At 38.8% G+C, this 22,062-nt stretch overlaps 1 protein-coding gene across 1 annotated transcript in view; it reads left to right on the forward strand.

Annotated features, from left to right (window-relative positions):
* The window catches only part of LOC122666802 (ABC transporter C family member 10-like), a 108,306-nt gene that overhangs the window by 81,820 nt on the left and 4,424 nt on the right, over positions 1-22,062 (forward strand). Inside the window, 12 exon segments of the mRNA XM_043862877.1 lie at positions 519-1,106; positions 1,189-1,353; positions 1,936-2,230; positions 2,786-3,000; positions 3,083-3,388; positions 4,176-4,239; positions 4,322-4,561; positions 18,331-19,364; positions 20,121-20,502; positions 20,505-20,608; positions 21,207-21,791; positions 21,876-22,040. Coding sequence (XP_043718812.1) covers positions 519-1,106; positions 1,189-1,353; positions 1,936-2,230; positions 2,786-3,000; positions 3,083-3,388; positions 4,176-4,239; positions 4,322-4,561; positions 18,331-19,364; positions 20,121-20,502; positions 20,505-20,608; positions 21,207-21,791; positions 21,876-22,040 — 4,143 coding nt within the window.

Genomic DNA, 22,062 nt, shown 5'->3' on the forward strand with positions numbered 1-22,062 from the left:
TTAGATGCCGCCTTGTTACCATTTCTTGTTATTGATAGCTGGAGTATCGACTTATAGTCGTATAACATCAGTGAATAACATAAGTAACTCTCTTCATCCAATAAGAATCGAGTTTGCTGTAGAAATGACAGGCCAGGACCAAAGCCCAAGTAGACTTTGCCAAGTTATACTCCTACTGACTTTTTAAAAATAATTTTAAAATAGTTTGATCAAAACTAGTGTTTGTTTCTAGATATCATCAATCCCCTGCTATACACATATACTAAGAAATGGGAAAAATAACCACTTTGCCCAGCTATTTTAATAAATTTGACTACTAAGAGAGTAAGACATGCAAGTTTAAGTGGACTCAGCAGTTATGGGACATTGACCTAACATGAACTAAGATAGTTACTTAACAAATATTATGTTGTATAAAAGAATATGGAGAAGTGGTTTTATATCCCCCCCTAAAAGTATTTTAAAGCATATCGATAATCCTTTGCAATCATTTTGATAAAGCTCTATTTTGTTGGCAGTTAATGTCTGGTGGGGCAATCTTAGATGCTGCACCTTATTACCAATTATTAGCCTCTACTCGAGAATTTCAAGAGCTTGTCAATGCACACAAGGACACTGCAGGTTCCGAAAGGCTAGCTGAGGTTACTTCTCCCCAGAGGGTTGAAATTACTTCTGGAGAGATTAAGAAGACATCAACTGAGAAACAGTTCAAAGAAACAGCAAGAGATCAGTTGATTAAAAAAGAAGAAAGGGAAATTGGAGATACAGGATTTAAGCCTTATGTACAATATCTAAATCAGAATAAAGGCTTCTTATATTTCACAATTGCAAGTCTTTGTCAGATCATATATGCGGCTGGGCAAATATCTCAGAATGCTTGGATGGCTGCTAATGTTCAGAATCCTCATGTTAGCGAATTATTACTGATCACAGTTTACTTGGTGATTGGATGTATTTCAACATTCATTTTGTTCTTTAGATCACTTGCCATAGTTGTTTTGTGCATCAAGTCATCAATGTCCATATTTTCTCAGCTATTGAACTCTCTTTTCCGTGCACCGATGTCTTTTTATGACTCAACACCATTGGGACGGATATTGAGTCGAGTGAGCATCTCTATCATAGAACTTAACTTTGAAGTGCACCTTAAACTTTTTTTTGCGAGACTTATCTTCCTTACTTGTACAGGTTTCTTCTGATTTGAGTATTGTCGACCTTGATGTCCCATTCAGTTTAATGTTTACTTTTGCGTCTACTGCAAATGCTTGTGCGAGTCTAGGAGTATTGGCTTTTGTTACTTGGCAAGTTTTATTTGTCTCCATACCAGTGATTTACTTGACACTACGCTTGCAGGTATTATCCTTTTTCATTTAAGATAACAAATTTCAGGTTCTCATAATGCAGTCTTCGTTGTCTAGCCACTAGGATCAATAATATCCACCCAAGTGAATCACTAACTATACAATTATCTTGGCTATGCCATAAATTATAGATATGTCTTCCATTTGCATGATCTTCTCATCCAGCATCTCGCGAACATGATATTGTGGATACAAACTCAACCTCATTCAAATAGTCATAATTCAAAGCTACCTGATTTACTGTATTTTCTTGGATGATAATCTGAACGAAGGGTAAAAGAACTGCATGTATGCGATGATACTGTTCTTATGATATGATCACTTTTAATCCCTATTACATTTTCTTTATGGGACCTGCCTAATGGTTCCTTACCCCTGAAAATGCAAAGACTGTCACATAAATGCACCATTTCATCTCAGATACATTCATCTATACAATGAATAAATAAAAGAAGACAAATTACAAGGATCGGTTCTTCCTTTTCTCTTTTCTGTATTTTTGATTAGCCTATTTTGTTATTTTGATAGCACTACTCAAAAAATAACTCTGGTGGGTTTTGGTTTTAACCAACAGAAATACTACTTTGCTTCTGCAAAGGAGTTTATGCGGATCAACGGCACAACTAAGTCTTTTGTAGCAAACCATTTGGCAGAATCCATTGCTGGAGCCATGACAATCAGAGCTTTTGAGGATGAAAAGCGATTTATCACTACGAATTTCGATGTCGTTGATAGAAATGCTAGCCCCTTTTTTCACAATTTTGCAGCAAATGAATGGTTGATCCAACGTTTAGAACTGTTAAGTGCCACTGTTCTTTCTTCCTCTGCTCTTGCCATGGTTTTGCTTCCTCTAGAAACTTTTGGCTCAGGTGAGTTCCCACTGTTGTCATACTTCATCTGTTATGGTTGTTTTCTTTTCCTCATTAACCTTCATATTCCAACTAGATTCATGAATTTCAAATCTTATCCTCTTGTAGAGGCATGAAATATAGATCTTTATAAATTCACTGTTCAAATTCTATATAGGAAAAATTAACAAGATCTCCTTTAGTTATGAAATAATTAATTTAACCTCCATACTTTGATGCAAAATACTATTTAAATTCCCACTTTACTTTTTTCCTTTTTCTTATTAGAATACAAACATTGTGATTGACATCCAAAACCTAGTTTAATTTCTTGTAACTCTCAGGCATACTTCAACCTTAGACTTTTTTTTACCAAAAAAAGGCTTAAGGTTCACCCTCAACTGAGAGACAAGTGATGCACATTCCTTGCACCATGAAATGTTGAGGATCGTTACATAGTAATGTACAAATTAAGTGCTTATCCATTGTATCATTACTTAACCATATGACTTTCTACAGATTCCTGCATATGAAATCATCCATTGGACACTTTGGTTACTAATCTATTAATGGCAGGATTTGTTGGAATGGCTCTGTCTTATGGTCTTTCATTGAACATGTCCCTCATTTTCTCTATTCAAAACCAGTGTATGCTAGCGAATTACATCATTTCTGTTGAAAGGCTAAACCAGTACATGCATATACCCAGTGAAGCCCCTGAAGTCATAGAAGAAAACCGACCCCCAACAAGTTGGCCTGCTGTGGGTAAAGTAGAGATCCGTGATTTGAAGGTAACTTATCTGCATGAGTGTGATTAAAGCATAATAATTCATGAAAAAAAAATGATACACTAAGGAAATTGTTGTCAAGCAGATCAGATATAGGCTTGATACTCCACTTGTTCTAGCCGGGATCAGTTGCACATTTGAAGGAGGACATAAGATTGGTATTGTTGGTCGCACTGGTAGTGGGAAAACGACTTTGATCAGTGCTCTGTTTCGCCTTGTGGAGCCAGCAGATGGAAAGATCATCATAGACAATGTAGACATCTCCATGATAGGGCTTCATGATCTGAGGTCACGTATTGGGATCATACCTCAAGATCCTACGCTTTTTAATGGGACCATAAGAGACAATTTGGATCCTTTATCACAATATACTGACAAGGAAATATGGGAGGTATGATAACTGTTGGTGTATGGTTGCTTTAGATTTATGTTAGCTTGTGAAATCACCAAGAACAACGTTTTTATGTTCACCCACCATTGCTCCAGGAATTCTATTACAATAAGTTTTAACATAAAATTGCTTACATCATTACTTTTCCCCATACACTAGATCGCAGGAGCTGTGTTTCTAACAGGAAAGTATTCCAAAACTCTAATTTCTAGTATTGATCAAGCTGAAACGTGTAAGACCACATATAGAATGGTTCTCAGATTGATTGCTTGTTTTCCTATATGATGACTAAGGGATATCTATTAATCTATCTGTCTGTGGGAGATTACTTGGGCCTCCCATTTACATGTTTACAAAACTGGACTTTGTCAGGAAACCAGCTATGTGAGTCAATGACTCAATGAAGAAGCTGCTAGTCAAGTTGGCTTGTTTTGTAGTAAAACAGAGTCTTGGACTTGTTATTTGGTAAAGTGGACTCTATCATGTTTAAGATTTTACCAGTGAACTCTTGAACATTTAATGCAAACTTGATACAAATGTTAAAACATTTAAGATAAAATTCCTCTTTTATCAAGTTAGAAGGAAAATCAATCAGAAGATAGACAGCAATTATTTAGTTAAAAGGTCTGATGTGATTGTGAAAAAAGTATACAATACCTTTGGAAACTAGGTTCCATGTCAGGCATATTTAGTAAAAATTTGAAAAAATGGATTTGATGTCATCATCAATAGCAGTTTCAGTTTGTCTTGCTATTTCTAACTGCCATTATATTATGTATTTTGAAAGGTCCTTAGAAAATGCCAGCTTCAAGAGGCTGTAAAAGAGAAAGAAAAAGGTCTGGATGCTGCAGGTAAGTTACATATATGGGCTGCCTTTTCTTTCTCTCTTTCATTTTTATCAGCTATGAATTATTTAACAACATGAAATTATGGTAATTGAAGATGGATCAAATTGGAGCATGGGACAGCGGCAGTTATTCTGTTTGGGCCGTGCTCTTTTAAGAAGAAGTCGGATATTGGTGCTTGACGAAGCTACTGCATCAATAGATAATGCAACAGATGCAATACTGCAGAAAACAATTAGGACTGAATTTGCAGATTGCACTGTTATTACGGTGGCCCACAGAATACCAACTGTAATGGACTGCACAAAGGTGCTCGCCATGAGTGATGGTAAGTCTCACCTTCAGCCTATGTAGCAACCAACAAAGAAGAGTCCCTGCTATATAGAAGGAATGCTATTAAAATGTTTTATGGATATCAGAGAAGGAAAACTGCTTTCCTTTCATTTTTTTGTGGGGGTGTGGGGAACAGAACCTTTTTCTTTTTTTGGATAGGTAGACACCAAGGAGAGTTGAATACATGACCTCTTTGTTTGGGGGCGTGGTCCTTAGCTGGGGGAGGGAAGCTGCAATTCACCAATCCCACTAGTTAGATTTTCAAGTCATCTTGTTTAGGTGAAACTTTCCTGGCAGAAAGCTTAGGCCACCATCTAGTTTCTGCTTTGTACTCCACGCTAGAGGGGGCTCACAGATTGTTGTGCCCGCGCAGACTAATGAGCAGGTGGGCTAGATGTGCAAGGATTATATATGAATGTACATATGTCAATTGGTCTGTTTTCTAATTCATATTCCAATGTTTTAGAAAAGTCTTCTAAGATTATGCTGATACCCTCACTCCAAAGGAAAAAAAAAAGGGAGTTTTGGGGGGGGGGGGGGGGGGGAGGAGAAGGGGAGTGCTAAACTACCAGTTTACTCCTTATTTATGTGCATCAAAAGGGTAAAAGTAGTACTCCTTCTGTCCTGTTTTATAAAAATAAAATTACTGATGAAAGCATTAATCCAATGCCAACCTAGTCAACTTAATTTCTCCCATAAAATTAAATAATTATCAAGTGCTTGATTGACTGTTTGAGTGTCTAAAACCTTCTATTTTCTCCTTTTTCAGGTATAGTAGTGGAGTATGACGAACCAACGGCGTTGATGAATAGAGAAGGATCTTTGTTTGGCCGGCTTGTTAGGGAATACTGGTCCCATTTCCATTCAGCTAGTCATCATTAGCTACTGAATAACAGTTTTAGTGGTAGTTTTAAGTAGGGAGGCCCTGAGCATGGATGGAACTCAAACGGCCTTGCATCCTTCTCTTCCCTGTGTAATATATCATCCTTCTCTATACATTTGTGATCTTTAATCTTTCTTTGGTAAGATTTGACATTTAATCTTGTCATGAGGGACCTTGAAAAATGAAGGAATGAGAAGGGACAGGCTCCAAATAGCTCAGCGAGGCCATAAAAATTTCTCCAGAATCTATAATCTATAGTAGCAGTTTCCTGGGCCGGCCTTTTCCGGTAACCCTCTGTGTGTGTGTGTGTGTGTACTATTTTTATCATCCAAGAATGCGAAATCGATCTAGAATGCATTCCAAGAATGCATACCAAACACAGCCTAAGATTCTTCATTAAACAAGCGAGTCATGACAAGGTCCTCTATGGCTCTATCACATGGACTAGCCGATGTTTGCCAAGTGGCCACCCATGATGGATACAAGATGACTATACAAGTCGGACACTTGGTAGTTTTTTTTTTTTTAACCCAAACATTCTCTGGGACCTGGGCTGGTTCCTAGAATTTTATTAAGAATAAAATCAGCAGAGATAATACAAAGGGGGGATAGACCTGCCTTACCCCAACCCGAAAATACAATGGCACACTCAAGTGCTCTCTGGCCAATCTCACTCCCATACAAATAAACCCCCCCCCCCCCCAAAAAAAAAAGGAGAAAGAAATTTTTTCCTCAAGACCGGGAAACCCATTGATTCTTCCCTGATGATATGAAGAAAGCTTAACGGGAGATTACTTTCCGGCCTAAACAAAACATTAGCAGCCGATGTGCAAGCATAATTAGCTAGCCAATCTGCCGCCCTGTTGCCCTCTCCCTCTCTGAAGGTAAATGTAATTCCCGGCTTCAGGGCATCAACCAAGCCCACAATATCATTGAACCAGTACCACACCTTCCAAACGTTGCACTTTCTTGTGGTAACACAATGCATCGTACATGCTGAATCAGAATTTACATAGAACTCACGAAAGCCCATATCCACGCAAAGTTGAAGACCATCTCTTAAAGTTCTAAATTCTGCAATAGAATTTGTACAAACTCCATAAAAATTGGAGAAAGCCGCTAACACACACCCTTCCTGGTTCCTTATAATGCCCCCTCCACCCCCCAACCCTTGGGTTCCCCTTGCAAGCCCCATCAACATTTAACTTTACCGAATTGAAGGGGGTGCACGGCTTTCGACGGGGGGAATTGTGAGCAAGATTAAAAATTTGCATAATCAAATTTTCTCTCAAAGATGGCTGTTTGGGGAACGAGCCAAAATATAGAACTTCTTTCACCTAGTTTTTGATAGACTCTATGAACAAATAGGCTAAACGAGCTTTTCCATCGTGTCTTCTACAGTTTCGTTCCTTCCAAAGCTCTCAAATAATGAAAGAGGGAATTAAGGCCACAGTGATCCCACATAAATTTCTCCCATTAGCGTTACTTGCCAGAAAGGTAATCTGCTCCTCATATCCTGCATATGAATTATTTCCAAATTGAAAATTCTTGAGAAGAACCCCCATACCTTTACTACTGTTTTCCCCTCCACCAAGCAGTGGGAAGCCGATTCACAAGATGGCTTGCCACAACAATGGCATTTAGACACAATGGGAATGCCCAACACCTTCAAAGCATCGTCTGTGGGAATCCCCTCACTCATCACTTGGCAGTTTATGTGACAGCCCTAAACCACCTCAAGAAACAGATGAGAAAGAGACAGGATTAACCAATCTTATTAAGATAAAAAGTTATTTCTTCATCAACCTATGGACTTCAGACCATCTCAACATAAAAGATTGTTTCTTCATTGTAGTTCAGTCTTCCTCAATTCCAATTTGGGATAGCACATTTTACCATATATAATTTTTGTTTTTTTGGAGAAAGTGGAAAGAGAATATATGTTATTAATATTGAAAATAATTACGGGACATAAATAGAAGGGAAATTTTTGAAACACCCCCTGAAAATGGGTCGAAACTTAGATCACCCCCTGTAATTTGAAAATATTCAGATCACCCCCTGTACACTAACGGAGTTAGTCTGCTGTTAGTTATTGATGTAAAAAGACTATTTTACCCTTGTACTAAATCATTAAAATTAAATTTACAATACTACCCTTTCCTTCATCTTCAACCTAATTTCATCCTCTTCCTCACACCTGTAAGTTTGCCGGAGAGTCGCTGGGGAGAAGGAAAAAAAACAAAAAAACCAAGAGACGGTCTCCATTGGAAAATTTTGGGGTTTTCAATTCCTTTCTTCGTTTTAGATTGAGATCCGATTCCAAAGAAGGTGGTTGGGGTTGAAATCCAGGGAAACTTAGAAGAAATGATTTTGCAGCTTTTGCTGCTTTGGCTTGGACGAGGGTATCGAAGAGTATAGAGCAGAATTGAGGGTCAGGAGAGAAACTAGGCTGAGAGGAGAACCATTGAAAGAAACAGAAAGACAGGAAAGCATTGTTTTGACGCTTAATGATCTCTCCAATGCAGTTAGGATTTGGGGACGTCGATGTGAGAGGTGGCATAGAGGAAGGATGCAACTTCTTAGTCAGAGGCGGAAGGGAAGGAGACTTTGTGAAAGAAGGAAGTCTTGCCGTAGCGGCTGCTGCCGCAGTACTTGGAGTTCTGGTCACTGTTGAAGGCATCGTAAGTGGCCTGGCAAAAGTCTCCGCAACGAAGGATTAGTTTTCGCAGGTTGAGGTCTAGAGGGTCGAGTAGCCCTTCCCAGTGTTTGCTCCGCAGCAATTCTGGCCATGTTGTCTGTGTTTGGGTTTCGCCAGTCACCATAATTGATCTCTGTAATGCAAATGGATTGATGTCTTGGATGCTAAGCGCACCTCCATCAAACCCCTGTTAAACCCAAGCAAACAACAAAAACAACCACCACCAACACTGCAGCAGAAGCAACACTGGTATGGCGCTCTGTTCGGCCACAACAACAACGGTAACAACAACGATGGTGCTGGCAACAGCAGCAGCGACAGTGACGATGACGACAATGAAAACCGGTTGAACAGAATGGCCCAAATGACCATTTTTAAAAGATCCCTATGCAATAACTCGTAGCCCTCCATTAATCGAAGCCGGTGGTGGCAAATTCTTTTCAGGGACAAACTCACAAGGCGAGAAATCAGAATCAAGGTGAACGGATAAGAATTTATGGGTCAACAAAACTCCAGAACTCCTGGGAGAGTCAATACAGGCGGCAACGAGATCAACATCGGTGAGGTTGGGAAAACATAAAAGAAGCCGACCTGAGATGAGGAAATCCCAGTCGAGCAACTTGACAGATTGAACCGGGCGACCTTGGAGATTCACGGCGTCTGACGCCATACGATTGGTGGCCGGCCTATCACCACCCTTCGCCGGGATTAATGGGCCGCCGTGACTGTGTTTTGGCCACCATTCACAGCGTTTCCTTGAGGCAGAACCCTAAGGGTTTCATTTGTTTTTCTGTTGATTTGGGGAAGAAGAGGGAATATTCCCCTCATCCTTATAAACTTTAAAAAAAATTGGGGTTTTTAGATAAGGGTAAAAAGTAACTTCACATTACCCAAAGGGTAATTTAGGGTTTTCAAAAAATTTAACTAGCTGACATCATCATTTAATTAATGATAGGGTCTAATCTGAGTATTGGGCTCAAATACAGGGGGTGATCTGAGTATTTTCAAATTTCAGAGGGTGATCTGAGTTTCGATCCATTTTCAGGGGGTGTTTCGTAAATTTCCCTAAATAGAATTACATTCTCATAAACATGGACCCTGAAGAATCTCTAGCAACTCTATTTGCTGAGCTCTTCAGGTAAATCATTATGAAGAGCAACCCACGTAACAAAGCTGAACTAGGGAATAGCATTTTTGAATCATGGAGAACATGAAGCAGAAGGTTTAAGAGACCAAATCAATTCTTTTTTGAGGAATGTTAGGTACTTGACTTCTACGCCAAAAGTTCCAAAGCTGATAGAACGCGTTAAATCAAACTCTTTAATCTATCTCATATTAGGCTGGCCCAATTTAGCGCACATATACTAGAGTGGGTCCAGGCCCCAAATGTGACAGAGTAGAGCATCGTGATTAAGTTCCTCCAAGTCTCTGATGCCGAGACCACCTTCACTTTTAGGTTTGCAAACTACATACCATGCCACTTTGTAAATTCCTATCTGAGTGTCCATACAATAATTATTTAGATATCACTTTTTGAATATTATGTTGGACCTGTTTTGGGATTAGGAAGACATTAAACCAGAAAAGGATAAATCCCATATATGACTGATTTTATTAGCTCCAGCTGCCCTGTAAATGATAGGTTTCTCACATTTTCATGAACCCAATTTGTTGGAAATCTTAGAAACCAGAGGATCACAGTCCCTGCCATTCAATTTACTTAAGAGTTCAAAGGCAACGCAACCCCAGATATTTGATAGGAAGACAACCTTGTTCAATGCCGAGAATGTCGCATATAGAGAGACTTTCAAATGCTGATCGATCTCCCCTTCCTTGCCTACCAAGTCCAACATGTCTGATTTTTTTCCTCCCTTCTACACACAAAGAAAATGCAATGCTCACCAGCTTTGCAAAATGTAAGAATATCATCATCTCCTTTTGTATGTAGAATGATAAATTTGGTATGGTGACAAGCTCAGTAACCAGTCATGTTTACACAAAGCATGAACCTTAAATATATATGGATCGAGTTTTCCTTCAACCACGGTGAATGGGAATCCATTCCCCGTGGGCTTCTCGATGGGCGTAAGAGTGTACTCGGAGGATATTTTGGGAATATACTAAAACTCTATAGGGGTTTTGTGAACCCTAAGATAGTGGCTGAACTTTTTTTGTATAAAATAGTCAAAACTTGAATTTATGAGACCCAACATAGGGTTTGTGCTAATCCACATAATTGCACCTATATGCAACTCTACTAGCCATATTTGCCACATGGTAGGTTGAATGAGGTTACAATTCTACTTCCTCATGGTTTATCCATCCCACCCCATTCCCTTCATTAGTGCAACTGTGCAAGGTTCCTCTCCTGAAGAGAGAGAAACAACCCCCCCCCCCAAAAAAAATTTGATTTTGTTAATTGGTATTGGATCAATAGGATCGGTATCGATATGGATTGATGCGATTCCTAGCCAATCTCGTATTAGTGGATCGATATGGACCAGGGGTAAAATAAAAATAAAAAGTCAAATTTTAAATAAATCCAAAGGCAAATACATATGATACGGGCCGATCCTGATCAGTATTTGCTGATACCAATATGGTATCCAATACCGATTCCTAAATCCCTCCTGCCCTTCCTCCTCCCCGCCCCCCCCACCCCCATTTTGAAAAATCCAACAAGTTTGAATAAAATGTAGGACTAAGTTTCTATCCACCCATAGAGGACGGTTCCCCCACTATCCTAGGGTTCACAAACCCCTCCTAGGGTTTTAGTATGTTCCAGAATACCTTCCCAATACCTTTTCCCATCCTCTCCCGCCCCGCGGTGAATGAGATCCCATTCAATGTGAGTGGAGGGAAACTCGGTCCTAAATTTATTTATTTTTTGGTTAAAAAGAATTTATTGAGAATGAGATCGTAAAGATGCCAAAGCATCTAAGTTACACAAGTCTTGGAGCCAAGGAATGGAATTTGGCCATACTGTTTTACACAAAATCGACACGCCTTCCTGGCTAGAGAATCAATGTTATTACATTCTCTAGGAAATTCGGTCCTAAAATTTAATACCATAAAGTTTGAATACCTTAATTCCTTTCTTCCATTTACATTATAAAAGAATAGCACTTTGCATTGGGTTACTACAAGAGTAGAAGACACTTTTATTTTTTTTTGGAGTAGAAAGAGGGTTTTTCATTTATGTGCGTCCAACGCTAAACAAAGAAAATCAAAATATATAAAACAGATAGAAAACATGATAAACGCAAGGTATGGATATATAGTATCCAGAACCAATGAATGAAAATTGACCCGGTCTCACATGCCATTGACTAGGTAATCCAGGCTAGGGGATTGGTCACAACCATTTTCCTAGAAAAAAAATTGTAAACACACCTAGGATTAAGCGCATGCACATACGTGTCAAATGAGGGGATCCCATACGTGTCAAAAAAACCAACTCCAGATTGCCCACACATGCCGACATGCTACCACAGCCTACTTTCAAACAGACTTGTCAAATCGGCATGGGTCTGTTGGATCGACAAGTGAAACTTCGATTGACGGTAAAAGGATCACCAAAAATATTACTACAGCCTACTTTTAAAGAGATCTACAAAGATCTATTGGATCGATGAATGGAGCTTCGTCTAATGAAAGAAAAGTTTTGATGAAGGTTGAATGGCATCTGGATCTTCGAAGTCGACGATAACCTTAGTGACATCACCTGAGTCGGTATTACTTGAAAACACACAAACAAAGAAAAGATAAAAATAAAAAACTCGTTTATGTGGGAGCCCCCGGCACTTGGAAATCATATATGGTGACCCATAGGACATAAAAAAATGTAGTAACTACAAGACCTTCCACTGGTGACGAAGTACAGTATAGTGATCAAACCACTAATGACAGATTTGTTTATTTTAATACTCCTCTGATCTGATTGGAAGATAAGTAAGTGTTCTACTTTAAACACTTTATCATCGAGAGTCCCGACAAAGTTTATAACAGCATGCTTTCATCATTCATGGTCCATTCAAGTGTTGGAATCACCGCAAAAGTTTCAACTCTTTGGTGCTTCAGACTCGTGCAGAAAAGCTTTATTTGAGTTTAGATTTTTGCGATTTCAAGGCCGGGTGCAATGATCGTCTTATACTCGCGATTTACCCCGTTTCAACTAAGCATTTGGATAAGGTTAAGATGGTCAACGTGCATCGTCTTGTGTCTGTATAGAATGGATGATCCGTGCATTGATGTGATTGACGTCTCATATTTATTAAAGCGTAAAAACAATAAAGAAAATGAAAAAGAAAAGTCAGTGACGATGAAAAAGACATACATACGAAACACCTCATGCAGTTGGCAGGGTTTCAAGAAAGGGCTGATCCCGATTCCCCTCGATCTAACCAGTACTGTTCGTTGACTTCGTTCCGATCCTTATACGAAAACTAAGATTAGAGGGCATTAAAGCACTAGAGACGACGAGGCCTTGGCTCTTGGAGTAGATTACATCGAGGTTGAGTTTGGGAAAATATCACCTTAATTTGTTTGTCCATCAATTTCCTCAATTCTTTCTAATAGAAGGAGGTGGATTCCATCTCGGGTAGTATGTTCAGGCAAGAAATAAGGTGGTCATTTTTGTCCCCTTATAAAATGGAATTGAAGAAATTGAGGGGCAGACAAATTGAGGGGATAAAGATGCAAGCCTGATTGCAGGGAAGTGGTCCTCTACATCTAGGACCCAAATAGGATTGCTCTCCTCTCTGCTCAAGGCATCATTGAGGATATTCACTACTTAGCTACATTATTTTTACGTTGTAATTTTTCCATTATTCCTAGAGTTTGTAACTCCGTTGCAGATGCTCTAGCAAGGAAGGCCATGTCTATGTCGTGTACAATGCATTGACCGTTATCCAATCCGTGGTTGAGGGAGCTATGTAATCCTCCAGCCACGTGTCCCACATGATCTTATCAATAGACTGTAGTTTACCAAAAAAAAAAGCACTAGAGACAACGATGTTTTAGGGGTAAAAAAAATAATATTATTTATTTCAAGTGAGGGTAAATAAGGAATGAGGTTTTATTAAAGGTAGTATGGTCGGGCATTTAGATTAAAATTGGGTGATGACATCATCACTTACTATTCTAATCTAACGGTAAAGGTAAGGTTGTAAACTTTTCCCAAAATACAGAGGAGGTTTTTAAAATAGATAAATTTTTCGGAGTGGTAGACGTCATAGATTCAAACTATAGGGGTGGTAAACATAATTTTCCCTCAAATTAAAAAGAAGGGAAATTTTCACGTACCTCCCCTGAGGTATCAGGTAATTACAAAAACACTTGCAGTTTTGGAAAATTTTATGTGTCCCTAAGATTCTTAAAAGTTAACACATACCCTCATTCCGTTAGTATAAGACTAATAACGTTAAAAACGAGGGATGAACGGACATAAATGCCCTTGTAAAAAAAAAAAAAACCAGCAACTCATTTTCCCCAAATCAATTGGGGAATATGAGTAGCAGGTATCCTTGTAGGGAACACCATGTACCCACAGCTCTTCCTCGACCAGGGATGTGGCATCTAGGAGCTTATCCTAAACAATTGAAGGAGTTACAATAAAGATTCTATTTCTTCTTTGGACTTATCGTATAGACTACATTATCAATAGAGATTTGTGAAGGTTTCTTCTATCCAGGCTCGACTGCTACAGAAAAGTCAGTTCTCTTGACCTTGAAGCTTGTACCTTGCCCCTAGTTTCCTCTCCACCATTACCAGATTAGATGAAGAAGAAGAAGAAGAAAAATTGTAACTCCTTCAATTGTTAAGGATAAGCTCCCAGATGCCACATCCCTGGTTGAGGAAGAGCTGTGGGTACATGGTGTTCCCTACAAGGATACTTGTAACTCATCTTCCCCAATCCATTTGGGGAAGATGAGACGTTGCGGGTTTTTTTTTTTTTTTTCTTCTTGCAAGGGCATTTATGTTAGTTCATTCCTTATTTTTAACGTTGTTACTTTTTAGTTTTACACTAACAGAATGGGAGCATGTGTTAACTTTTAAGAACCTCAGGGGTATACATAATTTTCCAAAACTGAGAAGCATTTTTGTAATTACATGATACCTTAGGGGATGTACGTGAAAATTTCTCTAAAAGGAACTACAATAAATCGCTTGATGGAGACGTTTCTCTACCTTCTTTGAATCTTTGGCCAAAAAAATAGAGTACATTCGGTTCCTCAGCACATACCAACAGGTGATCATACATGTGAGAGCCAATCATTTGTCTTATTTTTGCCATTTACAAGGAGAGGAGGGTTTTTATGGAAGCAAAATTAAAATGTGATTGACTCTAAGATGTACGTTCACTTGTTGGTATGTGTAGATGATCTATTCTCAAAAAAATATTATAAAAATAGATATCAAAAGCAATTATTAAGGAGTTGAAGCCTAAACCTTGGTTGGAGTCACCAAATACTTAGTAATTAAATTATCGTATTATAGACCATGCAAGGATCTATATCGTCTCTATTTATCTGCCCCTCCATTACATGTCATAGGGGGAGGAAATGACCCCCCTATCCCCTACCCGAACACGAGTGGGATCCACTCCCCCCTATTAGATGTAATGGAAGAAATGGAAGGACAAATAAATGGAGATGATAATTTACAACCAGAGCCAAGGGGGCGGGTTGTTGCAGCAGACATTGTGGTGGAGGTGGGTGTGCGAAGAAGACCACGGGAGCAGTAGGGGTGGTTGCGTGGGGAAAACAACGGTGTGGGGTGGGGTTGCAGGGGAGAGGAGAGGGAGGGGTAGTGATGATAGCGGCGGCCAATGCGACAGTGGTGATGGAGTATGTATGATTGTGGTGGGGTATAATTGGAATTCTGAATAATAGTACTTTAAAATAATTTATGAATCGTTGGATATTCACTATACAGTTTCAAACTTTCACCAAACGTTGGGTACCTAGGTGTTATTTACCTTAAATCGTTTGATGGAGACGTTTCTCTAGACTTTGACCCAAAAAATATTATAAAAATAGATATCAAAAGGTCTTTTTTTTTTTTTTTGGTAAGAATCAAAAGCAATTATAGAGGAGTTCGATTCATGTCCAAGTACAAGAACCACATGGTGGTAAAGAAATTAAATCATCAATCATTTTTTTCTTTTTTGGTATGAAAAAAAATTAAAGTATCGATATCCATAATTAATTATAAATATAGGAAAAAGTTTAAAATAAATTGGTTGATGGTTTTCTTGGTCCTCGTACAAGGACCCTCATTGGGGGATCCAGTTCCTTTTCAATGCACTTGTGTGTCAGATGGTGTCTAGCGCACATCGTGTAGTTGGGGAGCTTTGATCCACACTGCTATATGCATCCCGATGTACTAGTATATGGATCAAAATCTCCCCAATCAGACAATTTGCACTGGATATTGTCCTGCACAGGAGAGGAGCTCAATCCCTCATTAGGACCTGAGCACTACCTAGATGGAATCTAGTTTTCCTATGTGAGTCCTTTGGATTCCATGTCCGTGGTAGGGCATGTCCGACTTTCTCTCTCTTCTTTATTTAACAAACGATACTATATAATTGACATGTGATCAATTTAAATATACAAGCGAGTTCCATTATAGCTCAAGATAATAAGAAAAAGGAGATTTTTTGGAACACGGAACACCCACGGATCAAAATAGCTTAAGATAAAAAAACAACAAAAGTAGAAAATCCAGACATGGTCGGTCTCCGCTTATTTAAGAGCATCAATTTTGAGGTTAAAATAGAAACCGGTGGGGGAATGTGATTATTGTTGATCGTCATGATATTGATGGACCAGAGAATCTCCAAATTTGACCGAATCATTGCTGTTGGGCTACGTGAGCAATGACGATATTCGATTACACCATATGCTGCTTCTGCTGCTGCTGCTGCTGCGGCGGCGGCGTAAGTATATAAATTATGACAACCACCGCCTATTTGCGTTTTCCTGGAAGTGGAGGAACCCATCTCCAACCTTCCTTCCCCTTTTTCCCCTGTTTTCTCTGTTGTCACTTCAGAGCTCAGACATTCATTGATGCATTCATTTTCTTTTCCTTTCATTCATGCATTTATTATCTTTTCTTTTTGCCCTTTCAATTGGGTCCCTCTTCAAAGACTATTTTGTTCGGTATTGTCTTAGAGTGAGCTCAAGAGTTTCAATTCCTTCAGAAATCTACCAAAAAATAAAGCCTCGTTTAGAAACGCTTAATTCGAGTTTTTAAGCATTGGGCTACGTGAGCAATGACGATATTCGATTACAACAAGCGTTTTGGCTTATGCGTAAGTGTATAAATATCATCACAAGCACCTGTGTCAATTCGGTTTTCCTAGGAAGGGGAATGCGTTTCCGACCTTCCTTCTTCTTCCCCTGTTTTCTCTTCAACACTGTGTCTCACTTCAGAGTTCATACAGGAGTTACAGATGCATCCCTGAGATTGACCCCTTGATTCATTATATGTGAGTTATTTACCCACTTGACAATTTCTTTCTTTCCTTTTTCGTATTGGGTCACTCTTCCGAGACTGTTTGGTTTGGTATTTGTATTGGAGTCGGCGCAAGTGTTTCAACAATTTGGGTTCAGACACGACTCCATTTTCAGTCTTTCATACGTATTTACATTCATCTTTTTTTATATGATGATGTCGTTAGTCATCTGTACAGTTATTTCCCCCCCCCCCCTCTTCTATTATGGTTCTTGTTCTGTTTTGATGTAGATTTAAAAATGAGCAACTTCCAGATTCTAAGTGAATTGAAATCATCAGTAACAGGATTTATGGAATTTTGAACTTCTGAGCTATGCTTTCCTAGATTTTGTACTTCAACTGATGTATATTGGGTTCATCCACAGAAACATTGGCCAAGGACATTTTAAGAAACACGATTTCTCAAGGAACAGAAGGAAAACTATTTCATCTTCAGTCCAATACAGGTAACATAATGGGTTACAAATATCCTGCCTCATAACCTTACAAGCTATCAGCTTCATAGATTTTTTCCTTTTTGTTTGGATGAATCATAACTTCATGTACTTATGAAAAAACAGAGGAAAAGACTGCTTCTATTCCTTACCTCTCCTTCTATATCAATGCAGAGTTTGAAGAGCAAAGACATACAGTATGATGGAGGATCTGTGGACTATTTTTTGTGGGGAGTCTGATTGTTCATATGGGGATGGAAACAAGTGCTCTTCTGCTTTTATGTTCTTGACCTATCCTTCTTCATGTATCAACAATGTCTTGGTCATTGCCTTCGATGTCCTACTTCTACTCATGTTGTTATTCAACTTCATTCACAAACCATCAACAGCAATGCGTCAGACGCCCTCCAGCTTCCAAGGCCATTTGCCTTCTCAGATATTCTCTGCAATTTTTAATGGTGGTTTGGGCGTGGTTTACTTCAGTTATGGGATCTGGGTGCTGCAATATAACTTGAGAAATGTGCAGACTACTCTACCCGTGCATCAGTGGCTAGTGCTGTTGTTTCAAGGCTTTACTTGGCTCCTACTTGCGTTAACCATTAGCCTTCGGGGTAAACAACTTCCAAAATCCTTTTTGAGGCTTTGGTCCATACTTGCCTGTTTGTTCGCGGGAGTTCTCTGTGTTTTTTCTCTCGTGGCTGCCATCGTTGAGAAACAAGCATCGGTTAGGATTGTTTTGGATGTTTTATCTTTGCCAGGAGCAATTCTATTGCTGTTATGCACTTACAAGGTGCACAAATATAAGGAAATTGGTGATGCTATCAGCAGTTCTGCCCTCTATACACCTTTGAATGGTCAGGCCAATGGCAGTGGTAAAACTGATTTGGATAACAATGTGACTCCTTTTTCTGATGCTGGATTTTTCAGTAAAATGTTATTTTGGTGGTTAAACCCCTTAGTGAGGAAAGGTGGGGAGAAAACCCTTGAAGAGGAAGATATACCTCGCTTACGTGAAGTAGACAGAGCAGAAACCTGCTACACCCTCTTTGTGGAACGACTGAACAAACATAAACAGTCTAATTTGTCTACCCCACCATCAATTTTGTGGACGATAGTCTCTTGCCAATGGAAAGAAATTTTAATTTCTGGGTTCTTTGCATTGCTTAAGATAATCACCCTGTCTGCTGGTCCTTTACTTCTTAATGCCTTCATTCAGGTTGCTGAAGGAAAAGAAGCATTCAAATATGAAGGTTATGTATTAGCCATGTCTCTGTTCATTGCAAAATGCATAGAATCCTTATCACAAAGGCAGTGGTACTTCCGATGTAGAATAATCGGCCTCCAAGTAAGGTCTTTGCTCTCGGCAGCCATTTATAGAAAACAACTTAGACTCTCGAATGCTGCCAAGATGATGCATTCAGCTGGTAATATAATGAACTATGTCACTGTAGATGCTTATAGAGTTGGTGAATTTCCTTACTGGTTTCATCAAACGTGGACAACAAGCCTTCAGCTTTGCATTGCATTAGTGATTCTCTTCCATGCTGTGGGGCTAGCAACCTTAGCAGCCCTAGTTGTAATAATACTTACTGTCCTCTGCAATACTCCCCTAGCCAAACTACAGAACAAATTCCAGACTAAGCTCATGGTGGCGCAAGATGAAAGGCTGAAGGCTTGTTCAGAGGCTCTTGTGAACATGAAGGTGTTGAAGCTGTACGCATGGGAGACCCATTTCAAGGATGTTATAGAAAGATTTAGGACTGAGGAATATACATGGTTGTCGGCAGTGCAAATGAGAAAAGCATACAACATACTTCTGTTTTGGACATCCCCCGTCTTGGTCTCAGCAGCTACTTTTGGGGCATGTTACTTCCTTGGAATTCCTCTCAATGCTAGTAATGTTTTCACCTTTGTAGCAACTTTACGTCTTGTCCAGGATCCCATTAGATTGATCCCTGATGTCATTGGAGTGGTCATTCAAGCAAAGGTTTCACTAGAACGAATTGTCAAGTTTCTTGAGGCACCTGAATTACAAAATGAAAACATTAGGAAAAAGTGCAAAGTTGAGGAGTTCAGGACATCTATTTCTATGAAGTCGGCAAATCTTTCATGGGAAGAGAATCCATCTAAGCTCACGTTAAAAGACATAAACCTAGTGGTTAAACCTGGTGAAAAAGTGGCTGTCTGCGGAGAGGTTGGCTCAGGAAAATCAACCCTTCTTGCAGCGATTCTTGGAGAAGTTCCACTTATTGGGGGTAGTGTAAGTCTTTCTCTCCCACCATCATTAGCCTTTTATTTATGGTTGAGAAGTAAATTTTTTAGTTTTGTGAGGAATGTTTATTATAACTTGTTACCTTGGGATGAAACTTCTTTGTGTAATTTCTGATACATAAAGCCCAAATCTTAGTGTCATATTCTCAGCATCAGTTGGGAGTTTAGTATTTTTTTACTTTCTCTAAGAACTTTCTTATTGAACATTAGAGAGCATATCCTATTGTGATGTTCTTTTAGTTATCAAACTGACTTGCATTCCTAGCCGGGTATTGGCATGTGCACATAAAAGAATTTGAAATTCATGTAGGACTTCTGATTTCTTAGGAGAAATTGAACCATACATCATTCTTTGGAGACTGAGTGTCATTAAGATAAAAAGTTTGTGAAATTAATGTTGATACATGTTATGTCACACCAGAACATATCAAAAAACTTGAAAACTTCATAATGTTTTTTATATCTTATGTGTGTATGCTTCATCAATGACTTGGGGGCTTATCCAAGATAAATGCCATAAACATATGCGTCTTGGAAAATCTTTTCAGTATGAGTGGCTGTATATGGTTATGAAATCTACAATGGAATTAGCAGTATGTTCAGATCTCATTTTCATTCCTTATGTTAGAAGTAGTCATTTCCTGTAATATCAATTCAAAACTACCTAAGTTTCTGATTGCGTTCGAAATTGAATAATGGTAACAATCATTGCTGAGCTGTAAATTTTCTTCATGTTCATTTGCAGATTCAAATTTATGGAAAGATTGCCTATGTTTCTCAGATGGCATGGATTCAAACAGGAACAGTACAAGGGAATATTCTGTTTGGTTCATCCATGGATAAGCAAAGATATCAAGAAGTACTTGAGAAATGTTCATTGGTAAAGGACCTTGAGATGCTACCCTTCGGCGATCTAACTGAAATAGGAGAAAGAGGAGTTAATTTAAGCGGTGGTCAGAAGCAGCGCATTCAACTTGCTCGTGCACTGTATCAGGATGCCGATATTTATCTATTGGATGATCCATTTAGTGCTGTTGATGCACACACTGCCACAAGCCTATTTAATGTAAACACAATTCTTACCGACATTCAATTTATGCTATTTGGCTACAATCTCTTATTGAATGTCTAAATTGTGTGTGGCAGGAATATGTGATGGGAGCTTTATCAGGAAAGGCGGTCATACTTGTGACCCACCAAGTCGATTTCCTTCCTGCTTTTGATTCTGTTTTGGTTAGTTAGTAATCTAACTCTTGCCATTTGGGTACCTATCAGTTTGTAGATCATTTCTTTTATGTTGCCAAAAGGATATTAACCTTGCTGCCTTGTTACCATTTCTTGTTATTGATAGCTGGAGTATCGACTTATAGTCGTATAACATCAGTGAATAACATAAGTAACTATCTTCATCCAATAGGAATCGAGTTTGCTGTAGAAATGACAGGCCAGGACCAAAGCCCAAGTAGACTTTGCCAAGTTATACTCCTACTGACTTTTTAAAAATAATTTTAAAATAGTTTGATCAAAACTAGTGTTTGTTTCTAGATATCATCAATCCCCTGCTATACACATATACTAAGAAATGGGAAAAATAACCACTTTGCCCAGCTATTTTAATAAATTTGACTACTAAGAGAGTAAGACATGCAAGTTTAAGTGGACTCAGCAGTTATGGGACATTGACCTAACATGAACTAAGATAGTTACTTAACAAATATTATGTTGTATAAAAGAATATGGAGAAGTGGTTTTATATCCCCCCCTAAAAGTATTTTAAAGCATATCGATAATCCTTTGCAATCATTTTGATAAAGCTCTATTTTGTTGGCAGTTAATGTCTGGTGGGGAAATCTTAGATGCTGCACCTTATTACCAATTATTAGCCTCTACTCGAGAATTTCAAGAGCTTGTCAATGCACACAAGGACACTGCAGGTTCCGAAAGGCTAGCTGAGGTTACTTCTCCTCAGAGGGTTGAAATTACTTCCGGAGAGATTAAGACATACACTGAGAAACAGTTCAAAGAAACAACAAGAGATCAGTTGATTAAAAAAGAAGAAAAAGAAATTGGAGATACAGGCTTTAAGCCTTATATACAATATCTAAATCAGAACAAAGGCTTCTTGTATTTCACAGTTGCAAGTCTTTGTCACATCATATTTGTGGCTGGGCAAATATCTCAGAATGCTTGGATGGCTGCTAATGTTCAGAATCCTCATGTTAGCGAATTGTTACTGATCACAGTCTACTTGGTGATTGGATGTAGCTCAATATTCATTTTGCTCTTTAGATCACTTGCCGCAGTTGTTTTGTGCATCAAGTCATCAAAGTCCATATTTTCTCAGCTATTGAACTCTCTTTTCCATGCACCGATGGCTTTTTATGATTCAACACCATTGGGACGGATATTGAGTAGAGTGAGCATCTCTATCATAGGACTTAACTTTGAAGTGCACCTTAAATTTTTTTTTTTGCGAGACTTATCTTCCTTACTTGTACAGGTTTCTTCTGATTTGAGTATTGTCGACCTTGATGTCCCATTCAGTTTAATCTTTACTTTTGGGTCTACTGCAAATGCTTGTGCGAGTCTAGGAGTATTGGCTTTTGTTACTTGGCAAGTTCTATTTGTCTCCATACCAGTGATTTACTTGACACTACGCTTGCAGGTATTATCCGTTTACATTAAAG

Source organism: Telopea speciosissima, chromosome 1, assembly GCF_018873765.1.
Source record: "Telopea speciosissima isolate NSW1024214 ecotype Mountain lineage chromosome 1, Tspe_v1, whole genome shotgun sequence".
Lineage (NCBI taxonomy): Eukaryota > Viridiplantae > Streptophyta > Magnoliopsida > Proteales > Proteaceae > Telopea > Telopea speciosissima.